Source organism: Asterias amurensis, chromosome 7 (assembly GCF_032118995.1).
Source record: "Asterias amurensis chromosome 7, ASM3211899v1".
Classification (NCBI taxonomy): domain Eukaryota; kingdom Metazoa; phylum Echinodermata; class Asteroidea; order Forcipulatida; family Asteriidae; genus Asterias; species Asterias amurensis.
The window spans coordinates 19,722,957-19,743,412 of NC_092654.1; the positions used below are offsets into that span (position 1 = coordinate 19,722,957).

Here is a 20,456-nt window from a genome sequence, read left to right on the forward strand (position 1 = left end):
TGTTCCTAATATCTCATTCCTGTCACATTTGTCTCTTTTATATTTTGATAAATGTTAAGCTTTCACAGAAGTTTATTTCAAAAAGCAGCATTTGAAGCTGTTTTTCTAGTTAGTATACAATGTACATGTATTTGTTGTTCTCAATGCTACTCTTTGTGTGGTTATTTCAGTGTTATTGGTGATTCATGAGATAATTCAATTAATCTTTACTTAATCTTTATTGCACAGAGCTGAAGCAACAGCTGCTTTGAACCAGTTTGCAGCAGCTACAAAGCAGAATGGGCCGGTTTGATGCAGTCTGTTCCGGTTTGGATCCGGTCTCGACCGGATCCACATCCAGACTTACATGCACAAATTAAAAACTCCCAAAAGCACCTCCATCAGAATTTGCTTTGATCTCCAACCAGAGTCTGAAGTTCATAGATGCTGAATCAAATGGCCAAGCTGTAGACCACAATCAACACTTTATTTACGGTTTTAGAAAAGAAAAATAAATCTTTTTCTTTAATTTGTTTATTTTTAAGATTGTTTTTTATTTACAAAGTATTCTTTGAAGTTAAGGATAGGTAAAACACATAATCTGTATATTGAGCATTTATCCCAAAATACAAAAATTTGGTTGGGGTGAAAACTCTACTGTGTACCCCAAAGTGGCAGTCCTTTCTATTGAGGTGCCAAATTCATTCTGATGATAGATTGTGTCATAGAATAACAAACTGATTTGTTGTTTTTAGACCCATACTGTCTCCCAGCTACAGAACACAATTTAAAGTTGTGTGATCCTTGATTTCTTGTTTATAAATAATTTACGTATGTCATTTCAGAATTGTGTACATTTTAATAATTCGCCATTTTGCAGCCATTGCCTTTCTTCAAGACATCTCAAGCGATATCCCGATGTCTTAATCCCGATTCTTAATCCCGATTCTTAATCCTGATTATTAGTCCCGATTCTTAATCCCGATTCTTAATCCACCTGCCTCTCTTCCCTTAATCCTCTGTTCGGATACACGTCCGAGTGTTTGTTAGAAAGAGACCCATGTTTCCCACTCCTGTGGACTGCTAAAGCTTTGTATTAATTAAATAGTTTACCAAGTATTAATGAAGGCCGCTGATGATTCAACACAAAGAATATTTCTTTTTTAATTTGCCAGACTTTTAAAATTAGAGCTATCCGGGCTGTCTTGATCTGCCGTATATTTAGAGAGAGAGGACCTATAATCAGGTTTTTATGTTCCTGTGTTTTTTATTATGTTGGTGTTTCTTCTTTCAGTAACCACATTTGTAACGAGCGATATCGTCGACATGAACACTTTAGGATTGGAACATCCCATGTTTATTATAAAGGCTGTATTGAACAAGTATGTGGAATATTAAAGAAATAGAATTGGTTTAATTTAAAAACAGGGGTTTGAGTGTATTTCATATCTTGTTGAAATACTCTGTTTTGCCTTACTCCAAAAATCTTATTATTTTGTAAATTTCGTCGTGATGTTTTATATTTATCTTATTATTTAGTCAGGAGTGATAATTTCTTAATGCAGAGAGATAAAAAAACAAAAACTGAAATGTTTATGAGAGCTGCACTTATAATACGATGGTGTGTTTTGTCGTTTTCCATAACAGGATGATTTGGCTTTACAAGCCAATTTCAAAGTTGAGAATGGTGACCATTATAGATTAAAGACCTAAGAAAGAATAATAGTCAAATGAGCACAACTCTGTCTTGGTTCCTTTCGCGTACATTCATGTTTTTTAAAACGGGGGCCAGAAACCGGTGACCATTTTAGAGTTAAGGTCAGTTGAAATACTGACGCTATTTTGCAGATGGTGATTACAAGCTGCCCAAATGGTTCAGTGACATTCTCTTAACCTTTGCACTTATGAACCAACCAATTATTTAGCTTAAATGTATGTTCTTGTCCCTCAACTGACCGACCCCCTCCCCCCCATAAAAAATCTTTCTCCCACCATAAACTTTCTTAATAATTTTACTAATGTTCTTGAAGAGCTAACAACCTTTCTTTTATTTAAATTTTATTTTGAGTATTCAGTTTTTAAAAAACTGTTGTGGTTTTAGTCCTTCCTTTGAACCCTCTCCCCACTCCTGAATTCCTCTTAAAGACACTGGACACTTTTGGTAATTGTCAAAGACCAGTCTTCTCAATTGGTGTTTCTCAACATGTGCATACAAAAATATCCTGTGAAAATTTGAGCTCAATTGGTTGTCGAAGTTGCGAGATAACAATGAACGGAAAAACACCCCTGTCACACCGAAGCTGCTAAGTTGTGTGCTTTCAGATGGTTGATTTCGAGACTTCAAATTCTGAGGTCTTGAAATCAAATTTATGGAAATTTACTTCTTTCTGGAAAACTACGTGACATCAGAGGGAGCCATTTCTCACAATGTTTTATACTATCAACCTCTCCCCATTACTCGTTACCAAGTAAGGTTTTATGCTAATAATATAGTGGTAACCAATAGTGTTCTCCTTACAAAGCCAACCCTTATAGAGGTATCTATATCGCCTTTGATACCGTAGAGTTCATCGCATTTTTTCGGTGCTGAAGGTGGATGATTTTGTCGTGTTTGCCGTGTTCTCATGATTCTATTTTGCTATAGGTCAATAACTAACAATGTTAATAAGAGATGACTTCTCAGGGACCAGCCGTTTCGAACGATTTCTAATCCTGAACTTTCTTTGGGTAATTCCGAACTTCGTTAATTCACTCTATCTATAAAAAAAAGGACCCATGGGTGGAGTACGCGAAGTTTTTGTCAGTGTTGAAGTATTTTGATAAAATTGTTACCCGGGAATTAGTCAATATTTAAATTTGCAAGGTTTTTAGGATTGAATACACTTTGGACACTTGATCTCAATTCATCTGAGTAATAGTGAGACTGGAAGTCCATGTATCTTACATGCGTTGTGCGGATTGTGTAGTGCACAATAATTTGAAACGAGAGTATGCAACTAAATAATCCAATACGGAAACTTGGAATTCATTGCGCTGCTTGGCTTGTACTTAAATTTTGACGCATTGCGCACTATGCATTATGCGCAACGGATGCATGAATATCCGGCCTAAGACATCATTCTGAAGTTATTTATGGATTAAGCTGTTAGATTAAACACAACAGCCACCTTAACTAATGCACCCTTCTCCCCAATTCTAAAACGCCTTGCTATCGGTGCAAATTAAAACAAACATATACAAAAGTTGGTTTAAATAAGTATAAACAAAAAGAAGAAAAAAATTAATAAAAAATAGCAATTTGTTTTAATGGACAGATTTGTAAATAGCGCCCTCTGGTAAAAGAGAGAGGTTGGTTTTGTACAGTGTAAGTTGACCTTATTATAATTAGTAATTTTATTTTTTGTGGGGGGGGGGGGGGGGGGCGGTGGGGGGCTCTGATGAAATCTTAAAGATAAGCTTAGCAGTGGTGTATTGGAGGGGTGTTATTCAATCAACTATCATGCCCAGTTACATGTATGCTATAAATAGTGAAGCCACGTTGACCGGTTACAGCATGTTGGGTCAACCAGATTTGTTCTAACCGGATGAACATAAAATAAAAATTCACATAATGATGGAGAGGCGAAATAAATACTTAGTGTACCGTTATAAGTCGGTATAGTCATAAATTGTGTACTTCATGAATTATAAAGCCCCCTTCAGAATTGTGTCCTCTCTCTTTTCAATACTGATTTCAAAAACTGGAATTTGTTTATCCCGTCTTTCGAAGTTCCCCTATCCCGAAGTTGTCATGAGTTCTGTTTGGCCTGTCATATAAATCAAGCTGCTTTTTCGCTTGAAGCATTCACAAAAATACTCTCCACTCTTTTTGCGTTTTTTGTTTACCCTCAGGCTGCTACTACTGTCTGCATTTTATTTTAACAAAATAAACTAAAATACACAACACTTCCCATTCTAGGATCCCATATCCTGTTATCCCCCTTCAAATTTTTGTTTTATTTCGCAGAAGTGTTCAAGAAATGTTGTTTGGTAGTATTTGCACGAAGGGTGTTTCTGTCAAGTTGCTTGCACTTGGCATAACAGATTAAAAATGGCTTCATCAGTGCTGTAAAGTGCTGCATGTCGGTCATCTTGGTTCGATGTAAGAATGAATATTCAACCAATGGAACCAAAGATGGACGTCTGCCTTTATTGTACTGCATTGTAGGGTAGGCAGACGTCCAACTCCTGCTTGCTAGCAATCGCTACTGACGGAACAAACCCTTGCACACTTTCATCAACATGTACACCGCGTAGGCAATTTTTCACGGTCAAAGCCTTGTTTGTGTTTTTTTTTAGCTTGCTTTTGGTTTCATGATAATTCCGAGGGCATTACCATCCTGTACAAAAGAAAAATCCAGCTGTTTAGTATAATCTATGTATCATAGGAAGTTATTTCTGTCAGTTTGTGTGCATTCCTAATTTCCATTCATCATCAAACCCAAGCCAACTTGATGTTATACAAAGATTCCTCAATTGTTGATATTTCACACTGTATAAAAGTTTCCCCTTGATTCCCGTACATGCGCTTACTCCTTATTTGATGTATGAGTATTTGATGGGATGAAGAATATATTAAGTTGTAATAAGTGTACAAGTTGTAAGAATGTTCAGACCTGAAGGCCAACTCACTCTGCAGCGATAACGAAAACGATAACAATCACAACGCAAAGAGAACGCATTCTATTGGTTGAAATGCTCCACGTAGAATACGCCCACGCTCATTCAACCAATCGAGGGCGTGCATTTGTGTTTACATTCTCGTTGTCGTTCTCGTAATATCGAGGCCTGTGTGACCGGGCCTTAATCCCCCCCAATGCGACACATACTGATGTGGGTTTTATACTATTTTAGTCGGTTATGAGCCAGAGTTGGATTATTTTTATACAGGATTGGTGCCAAGAATTGGAAGGTCCGAACCTGTTTGGATTTTAAAAATGATAAGGTTAATTTGATTGGTCACTGTGCAGCAACTCAAGCTTTGATTGGTTGGTTGTTCATCACAGTGAACAATCAAAGAGTGATTATCCTGTAGGCTTGCAGCTGATTGGATCATTGGGTGATTGTAACTGTTTGAAAGCTGTGCTCTCATTGGCTGCAAAATGTAATGTACATATCTCAATAATAAATAAAAAATCCACAGCCCTGGATCAGTGAGGGTTGTTATAGTTTGTGTGTGTTGGGAATAATTTAAAAAAACAATATATAAATGGTAGAGCATACACCACCGTTGAAAAAAAAAAAATAGAAATAAATCCTTCCAATACACTGAAGAACATAATAAAATGGAGAAGAAAAAAACCCTGTTTTGTCTACTTCTTTCATTTTGACTGATACACTTATCCATATATTTCTTGACTTGCTGTAATATTAGGGACTCTCTCTCTCTCAAGTCCATTAGAGTGTTCGCCGTCTCGTGGTTGTCCAGGAAACAAACTCTCTCTAAGCCTCCCTGTCCAGGGACCGATTACACAAAGAGCTTAGATTGATTTTAACTGCAAATCAATCTTTGACTGCTAAGTTAAGTGTGATGTCACAATACAAATCACTATGGTAATGCTGTCAATTTGTCTTGCGATGCAGCTTGTTGCTTTGTGAAACGGTCCCCAGAGCTGTTGTTGTTGGCTCATGCATGTTATGTCTATCGGTACAGTGTTGTAGTATTTTGTAATTTTGTAACAGTTGTGTCTCATATAACAATAGCATTTCAATGACAGAAATAACAGAACATTTCCACTCCAAAATAAACTTTCTGATTAATTTATAGCAAATATCTGTTGTTTTAATGACCACTGATTGATACACCAAGAAACAATTGGTTTTGCACAGTATGTACATATATAGTGTTGATAAAGGTTAAGATAATGAAGGTCAAATGTCACACCTCAACCAAAGTCAGAGCCAAATCATATTTTTTTGTACATCCACCCATAATTTTACTCGGAGTTCCAGAAGAATACAGTTGACACAATTATGTATTGACAAATGACCCCCCTAGGGGGTAAGTTTGTCATTTTTGTTTGGGGATTACTTGTATTTTTTTAACCCTTTCATGAAATGGTATGGATTCTTTTGCAAGCAGACCTTCTTTGTAAGGATGCCAGACTGATATTTCCACCTATTATTCTATTCTGACAATACAACTGTAAAAGCCCTGTATTGTATTTTTTTCTTGAACCTTAAACCTTTCCAGTCTGTTTGAAATATGACATTTTCTTCCCTCCAGTTAATGAAATAAAGTAGAGATATAACAACATAAAAAGATTTCCATGCAATAATAATGCACTAACACCTATAAAATATATTCCACTTTTTAAATAAGTGGTCTCGAATTTGATATGAACAGTCCAGTTTTTGTTTGTAATTTTTGAAACCATACACAGAAGGCTCATCACAAAAATCCACGGCTGGCAGAACTTGTTACAGATTTGTGTGACTTTTGTTGTGAATATACTTTAACATATCTAATGTATCACAATCGCTGCTCCAAACTTAAAGGAACACGTTGCCTTGGATCGGACGAGTTGGTCAAAACAAAAGCGTTTGTAACCGTTTTTTATAAAATGCATATGGTTGGAAAGATGTTTTAAAAGTAGAATACAATGATCCACACAGGTTTGCCTCGAAATTGCGTGGTTTTCCTTCTACTGTGCGAACTAACATGGTCGGCCATTTATGGGAGTCAAAATTTTGACCCCCATAAATGGCCGACGTGCTAGTCGACGAGGTAAAAGGAAAACCACGCAATTTTGAGGCATGTTTGTGTGGATCATTGTATTCTACTTTTACAACATCTTTCTACCCATATGCATTTATAAAAAACGGTTACAAACGCTTTTCAAAGACCAACTCGACCGATCCAAGGCAACGTGTTCCTTTAAAATTGCCTTGTATTACGTGAAGTATGAGGAAAAATTGAGGTACGTTTTCTGCCTCTTTGAAAGGCTTTTATCGAACAGCAACGCAATAAGAAATCTACACCAATGACCAAGGCTTGTAACTTTTTACAAATCCTCGGCTAAGTACCAGGCAATCTGTATTACTTCAACACAGTAATGTATGAGAACCAGCCGTATTAGTCTGGTAGCCACATGCATGACAACACTACAATAAAGAAGATACACTGACTACATAACTGTGCAGTTTCAGAAGAGTTTCAAACACATAAAGAGTTATCCTCCACAAGTACAAAATGTGGAAAAGGCTGCAAGCCTACCTGAACGAGGAAGCTCATTTTGACTTGACCCCCATAGCATGCATACATCCCAAATGATCTCTACACATACATTCTCTCTGAGGATGTCTGGGTATATTTTACATTCAAAGATAGCAGTTTCCCATGATACCCAACTTGGTTTGCATGTGTTTAAAAAAATGTGTGAAAAGTGGATTTGGCCGTTAGAACTTAATAGTGCACTTGAAGTTTATAAATCACATGACAAACTGACTTTATACACAGCTCAGCAATACCAACACAAAAACAACTCCAGATATATTACAGACAACTGCAACAAACTCAGCAGGGTCATTGAAATGTAAAACAGGGATGTCCGATACCATTCCAGGTCTAATTTCATCTGCTTAGGCACACAAAATAGCTAAGCACAACAAACTTATGCTCAACAAAATAAGGTTATCAGCTAAAACTACCATGTCCCATTTACAATTTGGGACTGGTATCCTTCTCATTTCTGCTAAGCAGTTAATTGGTAAGACAATTTGTTTGCTAAGCAGCTCTATGAAATTGGACCCAGTTAACTTAAATTTTCCATGATACAAAATCAGCCAAAACTTGAACAGTGCATATGAAAGAAGACGAGCACATAGACTGTGGTAAAAAGCGATGCGTCTGATAAAATTTCCGTTCAATTAAACTGACATGTCAAAAACTAGCGTCAAACTACGCATCCATAAATTTGCCCCGTCCTCTATGCATACAAGTTTCCTGTAAAGTTGTAAGCAACCACCATGTCCCCCTCTGGCCTCGGTTTGGTTACACTAAAAAAAAAAAAAAAAAAAAAGACCTACTGAGGGTGCTCTTCATATATTATGTGCGTTTAATACTGCAACTGCTAGGTCAAGTTACCCCAATGACATTTAAAAAAAGTATTACACGCAAGTTATAGAAAAAGTTTCTGTTTGAAAGTATACTTCTGGGCTTTTTTTTCGCATTAAAATTAAGATTGCATACAATGTTTTAACTGAATAGTAATGGTTAAATCGGATCGAGGGAAGGTAAAACGCGCAAGTCACTTAAAAAAAAATGATTGACGATTAAAATAAAAACCTGAACAGAGAAAGGATTGTTCCTTTTCAATATTTTACCAGGAGACAGGATTTTGACTCATATCAAAAGTGTTAGTTTCTGATACCTCTTGAGAGAACTATTAAAACCACGCAGAGGTTTCATTCCTACTACTTTCAGCACCGAATCAGTTGAAACATTCGCAGAAACGTTGAGTTGCTGAAAATGTCCGACAACTCCTTTTTGTCCGACATTGCAATATAGGAACTATATCAGCACACAAGTGAACGTAACCAAAACTATAAAATATACTAAATACACTATAAGCGTTATTTCAATGAATAACTGATTGATAAGTTATTTTTTCCCACAGCAAAAACACGTTTTTTCAAAGAAATACATTTTTAATGAGGGCGAGATTGAGCGACCTTTTCAACAATTTCCATGAAAAGTTTTGAAGCAGTAAATTAACATGACGATTCCCTCACAGCTTCAGGCAAATTTTCCCACAGAATGGAGCAAATATAATAATATAATACTTCTCTCTTTCTCTCTTTTTAAATTATATTGTTTTTTTTAAAATAATGAATAAATCATGCTTTAAATTCATTCTCATCCTGGAAGGGGAAATACTGCCCTATATGTGCAGAGACTACTCATGCAACACCGCCCTCAAGAGGATTCAGTGTACACTCTTGCCGCTCTTTGTACTCCCAGGGTTCAGAATCTCCACCAAAATAACCTAAATCCATCCCCTTCAGGATTTTAGGCTTTTTCGTACGTACAATAGAAAGTTTGTTTTATTAAGTTTATTTTTCCTGTAATTAATATACACAAATTATGGAGTGAGCATGTATTATATACACAAAGCATTTCGCTAGGGAGAGTGCCCATAAAGATAGGGTATTTTTTAGGGGGATAGAAGACACTGTTTTTATGAGCAGCACCCCCCACTGGCCTTGGGCACATCTTCGTCATCTACAATCGTGACTGTCTTTCTAGCTGACCGCGCTGACGATGGTCCCCTCCCTAGATCCTCCATGGGCGTTAATTCTTGCATTCCTGCATGAGTAACGAGAGAAAAAGTTATTCAATTAACAAAAGAATTACTTTGCTTTCTCTGCACCGTTTTTTTTTTTTAACCTTTGCCCTTATTGTCCATGCCCCATCCAAATCCTTCTATATCCTCTGCTAATGGAATGAAAGATTCAAAAGGAGTGAGGGCAATACACCCAAATAACAACTGCTTATATAAGCGTCGGCGTGTCAGGGCCGAGCGACATAGCGCACAGGATTCAAGTTGTGGTGGCTGTGATATCACAATGTGGGTTGGAATCTGGTCCCTGTATTTGAGCAAGACACTGAACTATACCTGTTCCTTGGCGTTTATATCCTGACTTTTGGACTTTGCCAAGTAATGATGTAGAACTAGAAAGAAGTGTGCATTCCAATCTTAAGTCCAAATCATTTGGTGTGGAGAGACATTGGAGATGACAATGTTGGAAAGATTGCCACCAGTAGGCAAAAAAGGGCCTTTGAATTAGGAGTAAAAGTGCAAAAAAATACAGGAATTAGACCATAGTTGAAACACTTACTTTTACTAAGGTCTAAGAACATTTCCTCAATTCCTTTATTGAGTTTGGCTGATGTGAGATAATGCTTTGCACCAACTTGAGCGGCGTACCTTTGGGAGACAAGACAATTAAAACACAGTCAGACCAAGTTAAAACTACTTTTCTAATTAGGCATCTTATCATAGCAAATACCTATAACTAGCAAACCTTGCAGGTATAACCATGTGTACAATCTCTTATGAGAGTAGTTCTGGCTCTGAAAAGAGCCGTTGCTGTGGTCTCAACATTTCAAACAGTATGGACCTTTCTATTGCAAGTTTTGTTAACCAAGGTTGGAAAACTATAGAGCCATTTTCCTTACAAAGTGCAAGTTGTATGTCATTTTCTTAATCTTTTGCAATTTTTACTGTCATGCGCCCTCGAACAGGCTGGTCCTGGAGAGAGCGCAATATAAGATCAATAACTTATTATTATTATTATTATTAAAGTGCTTAGTGTAAATTCACTGTTGCTTAATGAATCAGACTGAAATGAATGGAAGGAAATGGTTGTCCAGCATGGCAAGTAGCTATATCGCTTTACCAATACCAAAAACAACTTGATTGAAAGGGCCCCGAGCGTAAAAATCTCTCATGGTCAGCCATGGTATTGTGACATTGAGATTACTTTTTCTAAGTTGCATCGATTTAGTTTTCAAATTCTGGAAAAAAGGACAAATGTTTTACTTACGATTCAGCTTCTGCAACTGATACATTTCTCTGTTTTTCAAGGTCTATCTTGTTTCCTGTCGATGTAAAAGTAAATATTTAAATTTTCATAATATAGGAATTTTGTAAAAAGATTATTTAAGACTGTAAAAAGATTATTTAAAGGCAGTGGACACTATTGGTAATTACTCAAAATAATTATTAGCTTTTAAGCTACCTTACTTGGTAACAAGCAATGGGAAGAGGTTGATGGTATAAAACATTGTGAGAAACGGCTCCCTCTGAAGTGCCATAGTTTTCGAGAAAGAAGTAATTTTCCACGAATTTGATTTTGAGACCTCAGATTTAGAACTTGAGGTCTTAAAATCAACCATCTAAACGTACAAAGCTTTGTGTGACAAAGGTGTTTTTTTCTTTCATTATTATCTCGTAAGTTCGGTGACCGATTGAGCTCAAATTTTCACAGGTTTGTTGTTTTATGCATATGTTGAGATACACCAACTGTGAAGGCTAGTCTTTGACAATTACAAATAGTGTCCACTGCCTTTAATGACTGTAATCAAAACCCAAGTACAGTTTGGTGTTACGCTTTGTTGGAGCAAGGAAGGATCTTAGTAAATCACTTAAGGCAGTGGGGGGGGGGGGGGGGGGGGTTCAATATGTTACCTACCTGCTATACAAAGACATATTTCGTTTCCGAGCATTTTCCTGAGTTCTTTCACCCAGTTTTTTACCTGTAATGTCACAAAAATACACATATTGTTAATCTGCAAAAAATAAAGTTACTAATTGACTGCCACTTTCAGAAAACTCAACGATGCATAACCAGATCTGTCTTCAAATACAAAATCAGGGCTCATAAGAAATTAGTCTTGTGTTTTTTCAGTCGAACAATTTATGTTCAAATGTTGATTTTTTAAAGGAGCGGTTATAGCATGAGAGTTTATCAAGAAAACAAATGTAAATTCATTCAGTTTTGAGTGGGGGGGGGGGGGGAGTTGTTACCTTTGCGAAGGAATCTTCATCTGTGATATCATACACTAATATTGCCCCATTGCTGTCTCTGTAATAGATGGGTCCTAATGCGTGAAATCTTTCCTGTCCAGCTGTGTCCTGTATCCAAAATTGAAATTAAAAATTAGACACATGACTATAGTAAGTAAATCCCATCTACACATAAAAGTGATTGTGTACATTCCAGGGTCTTTCTGGCAGGCAAGATACTGCACTAGTACTACATTGGTCATATGGGAATTTTTTCCACAAATTGTGTCATAATTTCCACATAAGAATTATAACAAATGAAATAACTCTTGATATTTGCCCCCTTTCTTCGTATCAATTTCAAAAGTCAATAGGTAGAAAGTTTTCTTTCATTGAGCTGTGTACTAATCATGAATTTTGTAAGCAAAAGTCACATGTTGGGTAATTACTCAAAATACATCTGAAAGCACACAAATTTGTGCGACATGGGTGTTTTTCTTTGATTATTTTTCGAGCAACTTAGATAACCAAGTGAGACAAAATTTTCATAGATTTGTTTCATAGAAATGTGTCAAGTGACTTCAAGCGCTACTGATTCTGCATATATTTAACCAAGCATCGCTCCACTTTATCAGGGGTCATAGTGCCACGATGGCCTTCAGGCTTCCCCATGCCCAAATCAAGCTCAGAAATATGATCTCAACAACAGACTAATAAATACTGCATGGTAATGAGAAAGCCAGGTGGTCTGTAGCTGCCATAATCACAACCCTTGATCCAGAGTTTACTGCAAGAAATGGGTTGAAAAATGGATCATAATATATTTTTTTCTCCAACAGTTTAAAGCCATTGAACCCTTTCGGTACAAAAAAAAAGTTCACAGATTTACAAATAACTTACAGGGTTTACAGAAGGTAGTGGTGAAAGACTTCTCTTGAAATATTATTCCATGAAATGCTTTACTTTTTGAGAAAACAGTAAAACAATATCAATTATCCATAGCGAGAATTACGGATTTATTTTATGACACGGCGAAACGCGCGGATACAAGGGTGGGTTTTCCCGTAATGTTCTCCCGACTCCGATGACCGATTGAGCCTAAATTTTAACAGGTTTGTTATTTGATTTAGAAGTTGTGGTACACAAAGTGTGGGCCTTGGATAATACTATTTACCGAAAGGGTCCAATGGCTTTAAATGAACCCAAGTGGTACATATTCAAAATGTGGAGAGATCAACATGTTGACATGGTTGATGACAAGAATCACATACTGCAATGCGAAGTGTTAGGCAGAGGGGTGACTGGGTGTCTTTTTGACACCTTTTTAAATGTACATTGTATTTTAAGTGAACGATTTGGACACCAAGTTTTTAACTTTCCAGCGAATTTGGACACCCTTTTACCAAGGGACATGACAAAGATCTAAGATTCTCACAGCTAGGAGTCCCCGGGAGTGGACTGTGGCATGGGAGTAGATCCATAAAAATAAAACACTGATAGAATTTAAAAACAATTTCAAGTTCATAAAGAGCAATGACAACTCTCTCATTATTTATTTGATGTTTTCTAGAGAGCAGAACTGTTTTCCTTTCCGAACTGTACTCACCCATATCGCTAGATTAACTCTCTTGCCTCCGATGTTCAACCTCTTGTTTAGGAAAGATGCCTGAAATAAATCAGTGAGAGAGTTTAGTGTACAATTTCAAGTCTTTTGTAAGACCAGTTTGACCTAAAACACAGGGAATAAGTCAGAACATGTTAGGAGTTTTAACTTCCATTGATGGAGCTCTGAATAAATTATCGGGTCAGGAATTTCATTTTTTTGGGCATCCCCTTTTACGTTTTGAAAGAGCACCAAGGCCAGAAGGAGTTGCCCTGGTGTTTTCTGGTATGGTTGGCTGCAGACTGGGACATGGTGTTATGTATCGCATGCAAAGGCTTCGGTCTTGGGTCTAGCAGGTCCAAAACCAGATGAAGCCACCCTAATCCCAAAATGACCCCCATCATAGAACTTTAGATTAGAGGGGTTTATTGATTTCAGATTTAGACACTCCACATTTAGAAAAACTGTTGACCCTGTTTTGAAAATGTTAATTACTCCCTCGGAAATCCGTGCGCAGTGCAAACTAACTTCATGTTAACCAAAAGCTGGACAATGTTTCAACTAGGAAGCTGTGCCGTTATAATTCAAATCCAGATTCATATTGATTTTGAGTTAATGTTCCAATTGTTTTTTAAAACCTCCATGCATTATATTAACTATATGCTAGTTGTCATTTATCAGTCCACATCATGTCCACACTCACAGTCACAGTCAGTCTATTAATTAATTTTCATGGACAGTTTCGCTAATCCTATTGGTGGAGAGCGTTTCACGTGGGGTGTTTAAACGGTTGATAAAGACACAGCTGATCAAAGCTATTTAAATTAAGACCGGCTGGCTTCGTGTGTTGGGCGCAAGCTAAATGAACGCCAATTTAAATTACGCGTAATGCAAGTCAAAGCTATTAGTAACAACAGCGCATAACATGTGTGACGTACGCGCGTATACACACTGACCAACGCGCACAAAACATTTTTACAAAAGTTTTTGAAAACTCACAAACTTCGAAAAAATTGGCAAAAGAAACAGTGTCACATTGTCTATAATTGTGAGATTATTTCGCTTTTTAACATAAGGGCATTTACGAATGGGAATAAAAGAGTAGTGACTCGTTTTTATTTAAGTTAAACGGGCCGTTTAAAACCTTGCAGATACAATTTTAAAAATACGACATGTGGATGATGACACGGACGGTCACTGTGTCTCTGAAAATGACACTGGCTCTGCTCTACAAATTTAACAAGTCAAGGAAGGCATCCATTCCAAGCACCATACATTCTGACATTGCATCGACATTGCCAGAGCACTGCTGCTGAGCAGTCATTCATCAGATCACGGCAGTCGAACTCATGAGTCAATTTTAACTATTTTGTCATGTCACTGTATTCTGTCTGGACTCGTTTCCATTCTAATAATTAATTGAATCGACAACTTAAACATACCACTTCCTTAAATCCGCATGAAAATGGTCGCATTATTGCATTACCTGTAACGTTGAAAGATGTTTATCGTTGAATTTATTTTCCACGTATCGTAACACAAGTGACGTTTTCCCAACACATCCTTCGCCGAGCAAGACAACTTTAAAATTCTTGCCTCCTCCGCCCCCTGTCGCCATTTTGAAGCGTAAATCTTCGTCAATACACCTTTAAGAGATCACTGGTGTCCTTAAAAGTCATAAACTGTCCAACAACTGAGGTGTAATCGACGCTTTACTTTTAGAACTCACTTACTATACACAGTGTGAGCGGTTTTACATGTTTTTGTACGGACGGGACACCAAAATGGCGGCTCCCTTCGCCAAAAATGACGTCATGGGTCACATGAAAATATCTCATGGGGCTTGCCTTGTGTGTTTGTTATGGTCTGAATGAAGAAGGTTAAGTTGAATCACGGCTCTCGAGTTTCTCGGCCCAAGTACAAATTCTTTTCAATTCCGGTTTTCAACAAAATGACTGCTGATTGTTCAAATCTCCCAAGAGAAAAAAGCACAGAATTGCTGGTGGATACTGGGCGAAACCATTCTTCACTCACCCCTTATTTCCCTTCCTCGTGTGCTACGATTTGAGTTCAGTCAACTTCTTTTGCATTGATGATTCACTGATTACACAGGAAGTTTACAAAAAATTCCAAAAAAGTTTTGTTTAAGTAACATTGTGACTGAGATTGTAAACCAATATTAGCTGAATTTTGGAAAGTGCACCCAAAGATGATAAGTGAAAATTATAATGGTTGAAGTGCAATGGGATCTGTCAGAAACTTTGTTTGAACCACGCCCCTCCCCCGCCCCCCTCCTAAAAAAATAATATAATGCGCTCCTAAATTTAAAGCACAGTCCCTTGAAAGATTAATTTTGCTTGCAATAACTTACTGTATTTAGATCAACAACATATAGCAACCCTCTATTTTATATGCAGAGCTGGATTCAAGAGGGGTGTGTCACGTGGAGCTTGTTTTTTTTTTTTGGGGGGGGGGGATTAGTTTTTTGGTTACTCAGCTCGAGAACACAGTGGTGTAAATCTGTGATTGAGGCAAGTCAATGCTTTTTCAGCACAACATTTTGCATTAAAAATAATGTTCGTTTCCCCCCCCCAACCAATTAACAGGTATGGCATCCCTCCCCCATCCTTCACCCTACAAGCCAACCAATAATTGCAAACTAAAAACAAAAATCCCCAAAACAGCCCAAAGCAAAACATATCAGAGAAACAAAACTCATACTGAGAGAAAATTAAACACAGAAATATTTGATGGTCAACAAACAGACAATGATCATTTATTACTGGTCAATCTCATCTGGACGACTTCCATCTTCCTATTAAGCAATTTGTGATTTGATTTTTAAACCTTCCTGAAAAATATTTAATGTTACATGATGTATTAAGTAATTAAATAAATATTTTGATTTTTGGCAACACAATTGAAAGAGAAAAAAACAAAAAATAATTACAAGGACCAATTATGCATGTTCTTTTACTGCAATGGTCATAATTTATGTGCGCTCTTTTACTGGTATTATAATTTAAACTTTTACTTTACATACCGTTTTAATCGATCAACCTGGATAATGGAAATTTCCTCCAAAAATTCACATGTTTTTATCCCAACAAAACTTATCCCTTTTCATTTTACTGAACTACCACACAAAAGTAGGGCACCCAAAATAAATGCAAGAAAAGTATGAATGAACTAAAATTAACAAGCCCCTCTAACTAAACAAAAACTGAAACGGAACAGATTGTCTGTTCTGTTTTATGGTGTACTACTCAGTGGTGGCTAGGCCCAAACATTTCTTTGTTTTTACTACTAGCAGTACTATACTCTTTTTCAAAAGTTGATTAGATGGAACACAAGTTGCTTTTTAAGCACTGAAAATAATTGCTTGATAATAGTACTTCAAATTCTATCTTATATATATATATATACCATGGCAAGATTTTACAAACACTAGTTTGCCTTGCCAGTACTTTTTTTCCAAATGATGACTTTTAAAATTAAATTCCACTGAATTGACTGTACGGAAATTGACAAGTAGCATGTTTAACTTTTGTACTCAAAGCTTTATAACTGCTTTGCAGTTTTATGAATGGGCATAATGGACAATATCACACAGTGATTGTTTTCCTAGCCTGGTGGACACCCCATCGTCGATCACGGTCTTAGTCCTAGCCTAGCCTGGTGGCCATCGCATTTGTCTTCCACCAATGATGTGGACATGGAGATGATAAATTGACTGAGCACCATGGCGACCATCATTCATAACTGTAAAGATACAAAATAAACAAGTAGGAACTTTTGATACAATTTCTGAAGAGCCGTTTTTTTAATAATCTGTAGCAACCTCTTTCGAAGAAAGGAAAATACTGTAGATCAATTTGTACATGTCTACAGAAAAGTTAATATAATTCTGTGGAACAACTTATCAAGCTCTCTAGAGTAAAACAAAGTTTTAGAGAGAAAAAAACTAGAGTTTAGCCAACCTGAAGATCAAAAATCAAGATTATAGGAAACCGAGATGAAAAACTTAAAGGCAAACAAAAATATGTTTGTCAACTGTGTATCAAAATCAACAATTTTGTGATTTTTCACAGTGGTATTTTATTCTTTGCACTATTACTCCCTCCCCTTTGTGGCTGTCAATACACCATCCCCCCTGCTCATTCACAGCCAAACATATTGACTAAAATTGGTGGTAACAAATACCTAAGTGAAATGGCAAACATACAAATAAAGCTTGTATTGAATAAGACTCACCGATTCTGAAGCCTTCTTTCAACTCTTCTGTTGCAGCTATTTTACGTGCCACAGTGAGAAGGTGTCCCAGTAACTGTACAAAAAAAGAAAGAAAAGAAAAAAAATGAATTAATTAAAAACATTAATACAAATTTAATAAAAAGATCTCTGTTAACCCAAGACCAATAGCGTTCTCTGAAAAACAAATCAAAAATTAAAAATAATATAAATTATTGCATGAATATTATATTTTTGCCGACATCCCTCTCAAATTGTGGAGAGACAGGGCTCAAATTGTACACTGGACCCCTGGCCCAAGGCCAGTGAATCCAGTGTTGGGCCAGTAAGCTCAATACAGGCTTTTATGAAGCAATACATCTTTGTCTCAAAAGAATGATGTAGTAATGTTGAGTTTGAGTCTCACACATATATTTCAATTCTGCTGAGTATCACCCGGACATACAACTCTCAGTTTGGACGATACAAACCGTGTTCTCATTTTGATTCTAGTCTCTTTTCATTTTGATTCTGGTCATGTAAATAAAATCTTGGTCCAGTATAGATTCTGAGCTACTACAAGTCATGTAGTCTTGTGGATTTCCCCCCAACTTCAAGCACTGAGAGAAGCGTTGTACCCAAAGGTTGTAAGGAAATTACATGGAAGTGTCCTGGTTGAGCAGTTAAGAGCACTGAACTCAAACTCTGGTGTTTCTGATCACAAGAGTGTGGTTCGAATCCCCAGCCGTGACACTCCTTAAGCAAGACACTTTACCATTGCTCCGTCCTTTGGATGGGACGTAAGTCGTAAAGAAGTTGCTCCCATGTGTTGTGTAAAGCATGTGAAAGAACCAAGTGCACCTATCGAAAAAGAGTGTTCCTGGCTGTGCCAACTGTATGTGTTGTAGCACCTTCTGAACCCTATTAGGTGCTACATACTTGATTCTCAGAATTAATCACTTCAATAATATAACCTATCTTTCTGAAATATTGTATATACTCAGCACCTTGAGCACCTCGTTTGGTAGATTCTAACGTGCGGTATATAAGACTTATTTTGACTTACTGGTGTATCTTCATCCGCTGCTTCACTCAAACAGGGGATTGGCTTTCTCGGGATGACAATAATATGAGTTGGCGCAACTGGATTGACATCTCGAAATGAGATACACTGTGAATGAAACGTCAATAATCATTTATTGTTTGACTTTATTTACAGTTTGTTTGTTTGATTTCTTTGTTTGATTGATTTCAACCAATAACACCTGAATTCAGAATTCGCGCAAAATCATTCCTGCACAATCGGCCGATCGTGCCGAGCCATTCCCGCACGATCGGTTGATCGCGCATGTTCGTTGCCAAATGTTGCGCGATCGACCGATTGTTGCGCGATCGACCGATTGATGCGCGACCAATAGATATTTCAATAGCGCAGCGCGATCGTTCAATAGCGCAGCGCGATCGGTTGATCGCGCAGATTGACCGATCGCGCCCAACATATATAAATAGACTATTATATAGATTCAATTGTTTGAGAAACAAACCTTATCATCTTCATAGATGATATCTGCTTTTATTTCTCCGTCTAAAATCTTCTGGAAGATATTGGGTTTGTCCCGGCTGCTTCGTCTAGCCGCGTCTCTTGCCAGATCTTCCTCTGAAAAGTCATTGGTTGACAAACAGCGGTGCTAAATAAAAGAGTAAATAAACGTCAATGGTGTAAAATTATGTCAATACTCAATATAGTGTAATTTTAGGAAAAGTTTCCGTATGGCGCCACCACTTTTTCATTCGAAATAAAATAATGTAGTATCTAACTTACCTGATTGATATATCCCTTTTTGTAAAAATGAGTGAAAAACTGGTGGCGCCATACGGAAAGTTATACTAATTTAATCTATCTACTAAAGACGTAGAGTAAAAATACAAACAGACCTGTGTAAAAACAAGCCTGTATTTTATTTGCAATCAATAGAAAAGGCAGTGGACACTATTATTGGTAATTACTCAAAATAATTATCAGCAATAAAACCTCACTTAGTTAAAATTTTAAAAAATTTTGAAAAATCTAGGATTAGGAATTAATCTTATATGTCGCCCCGCCCCCCTCCATATCCGGCGACCCTGGCAGGACTGGCAGATGCATAAAATATGCAACGCAAAATGGGCGGCCAAAAACACAATTTTGTCCTCTTTTATAATTCCATTTTCACGTGAAACTTACTAGCAATGGTGAAACATTTGCTCTTGAAACACCAGGTAACTGCTGTGTACATTTCGGCGTACATGTCCTCTGAATATGACCATTTTTTAATGCCTGGGCAACAACTGTGATTCTCCGCAGCGCCATATTGGATAAATGGGTTGAACTAAACCCAGACTGTTTGAACACAAATGAAACACGAGTGCACAGAATGGGGGTACCCGACTATAGAGGTTATACAAATAAAAAAGTACCGAAACTTCACGTCCGCCGCGCGCGCGGCGTTTAGACTTGATTCCAAGTCCGTGCTCGTGGCTTTTTTAAAAGTCTACCCGGTAGGCGTTTGCTAGCTAATGGGAGAGTTTTGCGTGGCTGATAACTAACCGCGATCTCAGACTCTAAATTAATCTAATTATGTACTTTACGCAAATGCAGTGGCGTGTCCAAATAAACGGGAAGGTAGGGGAAGAAGGTGTACTAAAGAAATGTTTTGAAAACTCTCAATAAATAATTTTTTTGCAATGCGCATCGCCAAGCGGCGTAACCAGGGGTGGGTGTCCATTTTGAAATGCGGTTGAGATAATAAAATAACTCAAATAAAAGGTTACACTTACAAGCCCAGTCATTGTAGTAGTTAATTCTCCTCCTTTTTCAACCAATTTACACACCAGACAATTTTTTTTTTTTTAACCCCCAATACGAAGTTAACAAAAAAATGCAAATGGTTAACTGTTTTCATTGCCCACCAATTCTAGACAGAAGATAACCACAGTGTTTTCCTTGTGCCACCAGAGCTTGACCCTAATGTTACTTGATTAACAATACAAGATAAACTTATGATGACCTACCCACATTGCGATAATCTCCATTAACTAGGGTTAATTGCCATACA

General features: G+C 37.1%; 3 protein-coding genes across 6 annotated transcripts in view; 1 reads left to right on the top strand and 2 right to left on the bottom strand.

Moving 5' to 3' along the window:
- Positions 1–1,704, top strand: part of LOC139939844 (serine/threonine-protein phosphatase 6 regulatory subunit 3-like) — a 39,254-nt gene extending 37,550 nt beyond the window's left edge. For all 4 annotated transcript variants that reach the window (XM_071935987.1, XM_071935989.1, XM_071935990.1 and 1 more), the window contains exon 23: positions 229–1,704. In XM_071935987.1, coding sequence (XP_071792088.1) covers positions 229–292 — 64 coding nt within the window. In that variant the 3' untranslated portion in view covers positions 293–1,704. The remainder of the gene's footprint in view (positions 1–228) is intronic.
- A 4,058-nt stretch (positions 1,705–5,762) lies between these two features.
- LOC139939845 (ras-related protein Rab-21-like) lies at positions 5,763–14,916 on the bottom strand. The gene is made up of 7 exons (XM_071935991.1): positions 14,618–14,916; positions 13,135–13,194; positions 11,550–11,657; positions 11,215–11,278; positions 10,567–10,621; positions 9,859–9,947; positions 5,763–9,325 (listed from the first exon to the last, which is right to left on the bottom strand). The coding sequence occupies exons 1-7, from the start codon at positions 14,747–14,749 to the stop codon at positions 9,198–9,200; spliced, it is 636 nt and encodes a 211-aa protein (XP_071792092.1). The 5' UTR covers positions 14,750–14,916; the 3' UTR covers positions 5,763–9,197.
- A 959-nt stretch (positions 14,917–15,875) lies between these two features.
- Positions 15,876–19,711, bottom strand: LOC139939697 (uncharacterized HIT-like protein Synpcc7942_1390). The gene is made up of 5 exons (XM_071935773.1): positions 19,586–19,711; positions 18,906–19,049; positions 18,428–18,532; positions 17,386–17,458; positions 15,876–16,893 (listed from the first exon to the last, which is right to left on the bottom strand). The coding sequence occupies exons 1-5, from the start codon at positions 19,709–19,711 to the stop codon at positions 16,802–16,804; spliced, it is 540 nt and encodes a 179-aa protein (XP_071791874.1). The 3' UTR covers positions 15,876–16,801.
- Positions 19,712–20,456: the final 745 nt, after the last annotated feature.

Coding starts and splice junctions, on each gene's coding strand:
- LOC139939697 (XM_071935773.1), bottom strand. CDS start 19,711: ATGGCGCTGCGGAGAATCACAGTTGTTGCCCAGGCATTAAAAAATGGT. Junction 19,050..19,585: donor CAAATGTTTCACCATTGCTA/GTAAGTTTCACG, acceptor TCTTTTATTTAG/CACCGCTGTTTGTCAACCAA. Junction 18,533..18,905: donor TCATCTATGAAGATGATAAG/GTTTGTTTCTCA, acceptor TTTCATTCACAG/TGTATCTCATTTCGAGATGT.
- LOC139939845 (XM_071935991.1), bottom strand. CDS start 14,749: ATGGCGACAGGGGGCGGAGGAGGCAAGAATTTTAAAGTTGTCTTGCTC. Junction 13,195..14,617: donor AACATCTTTCAACGTTACAG/GTAATGCAATAA, acceptor GATTTATTTCAG/GCATCTTTCCTAAACAAGAG. Junction 11,279..11,549: donor ATGAAGATTCCTTCGCAAAG/GTAACAACTCCC, acceptor GTGACATTACAG/GTAAAAAACTGGGTGAAAGA.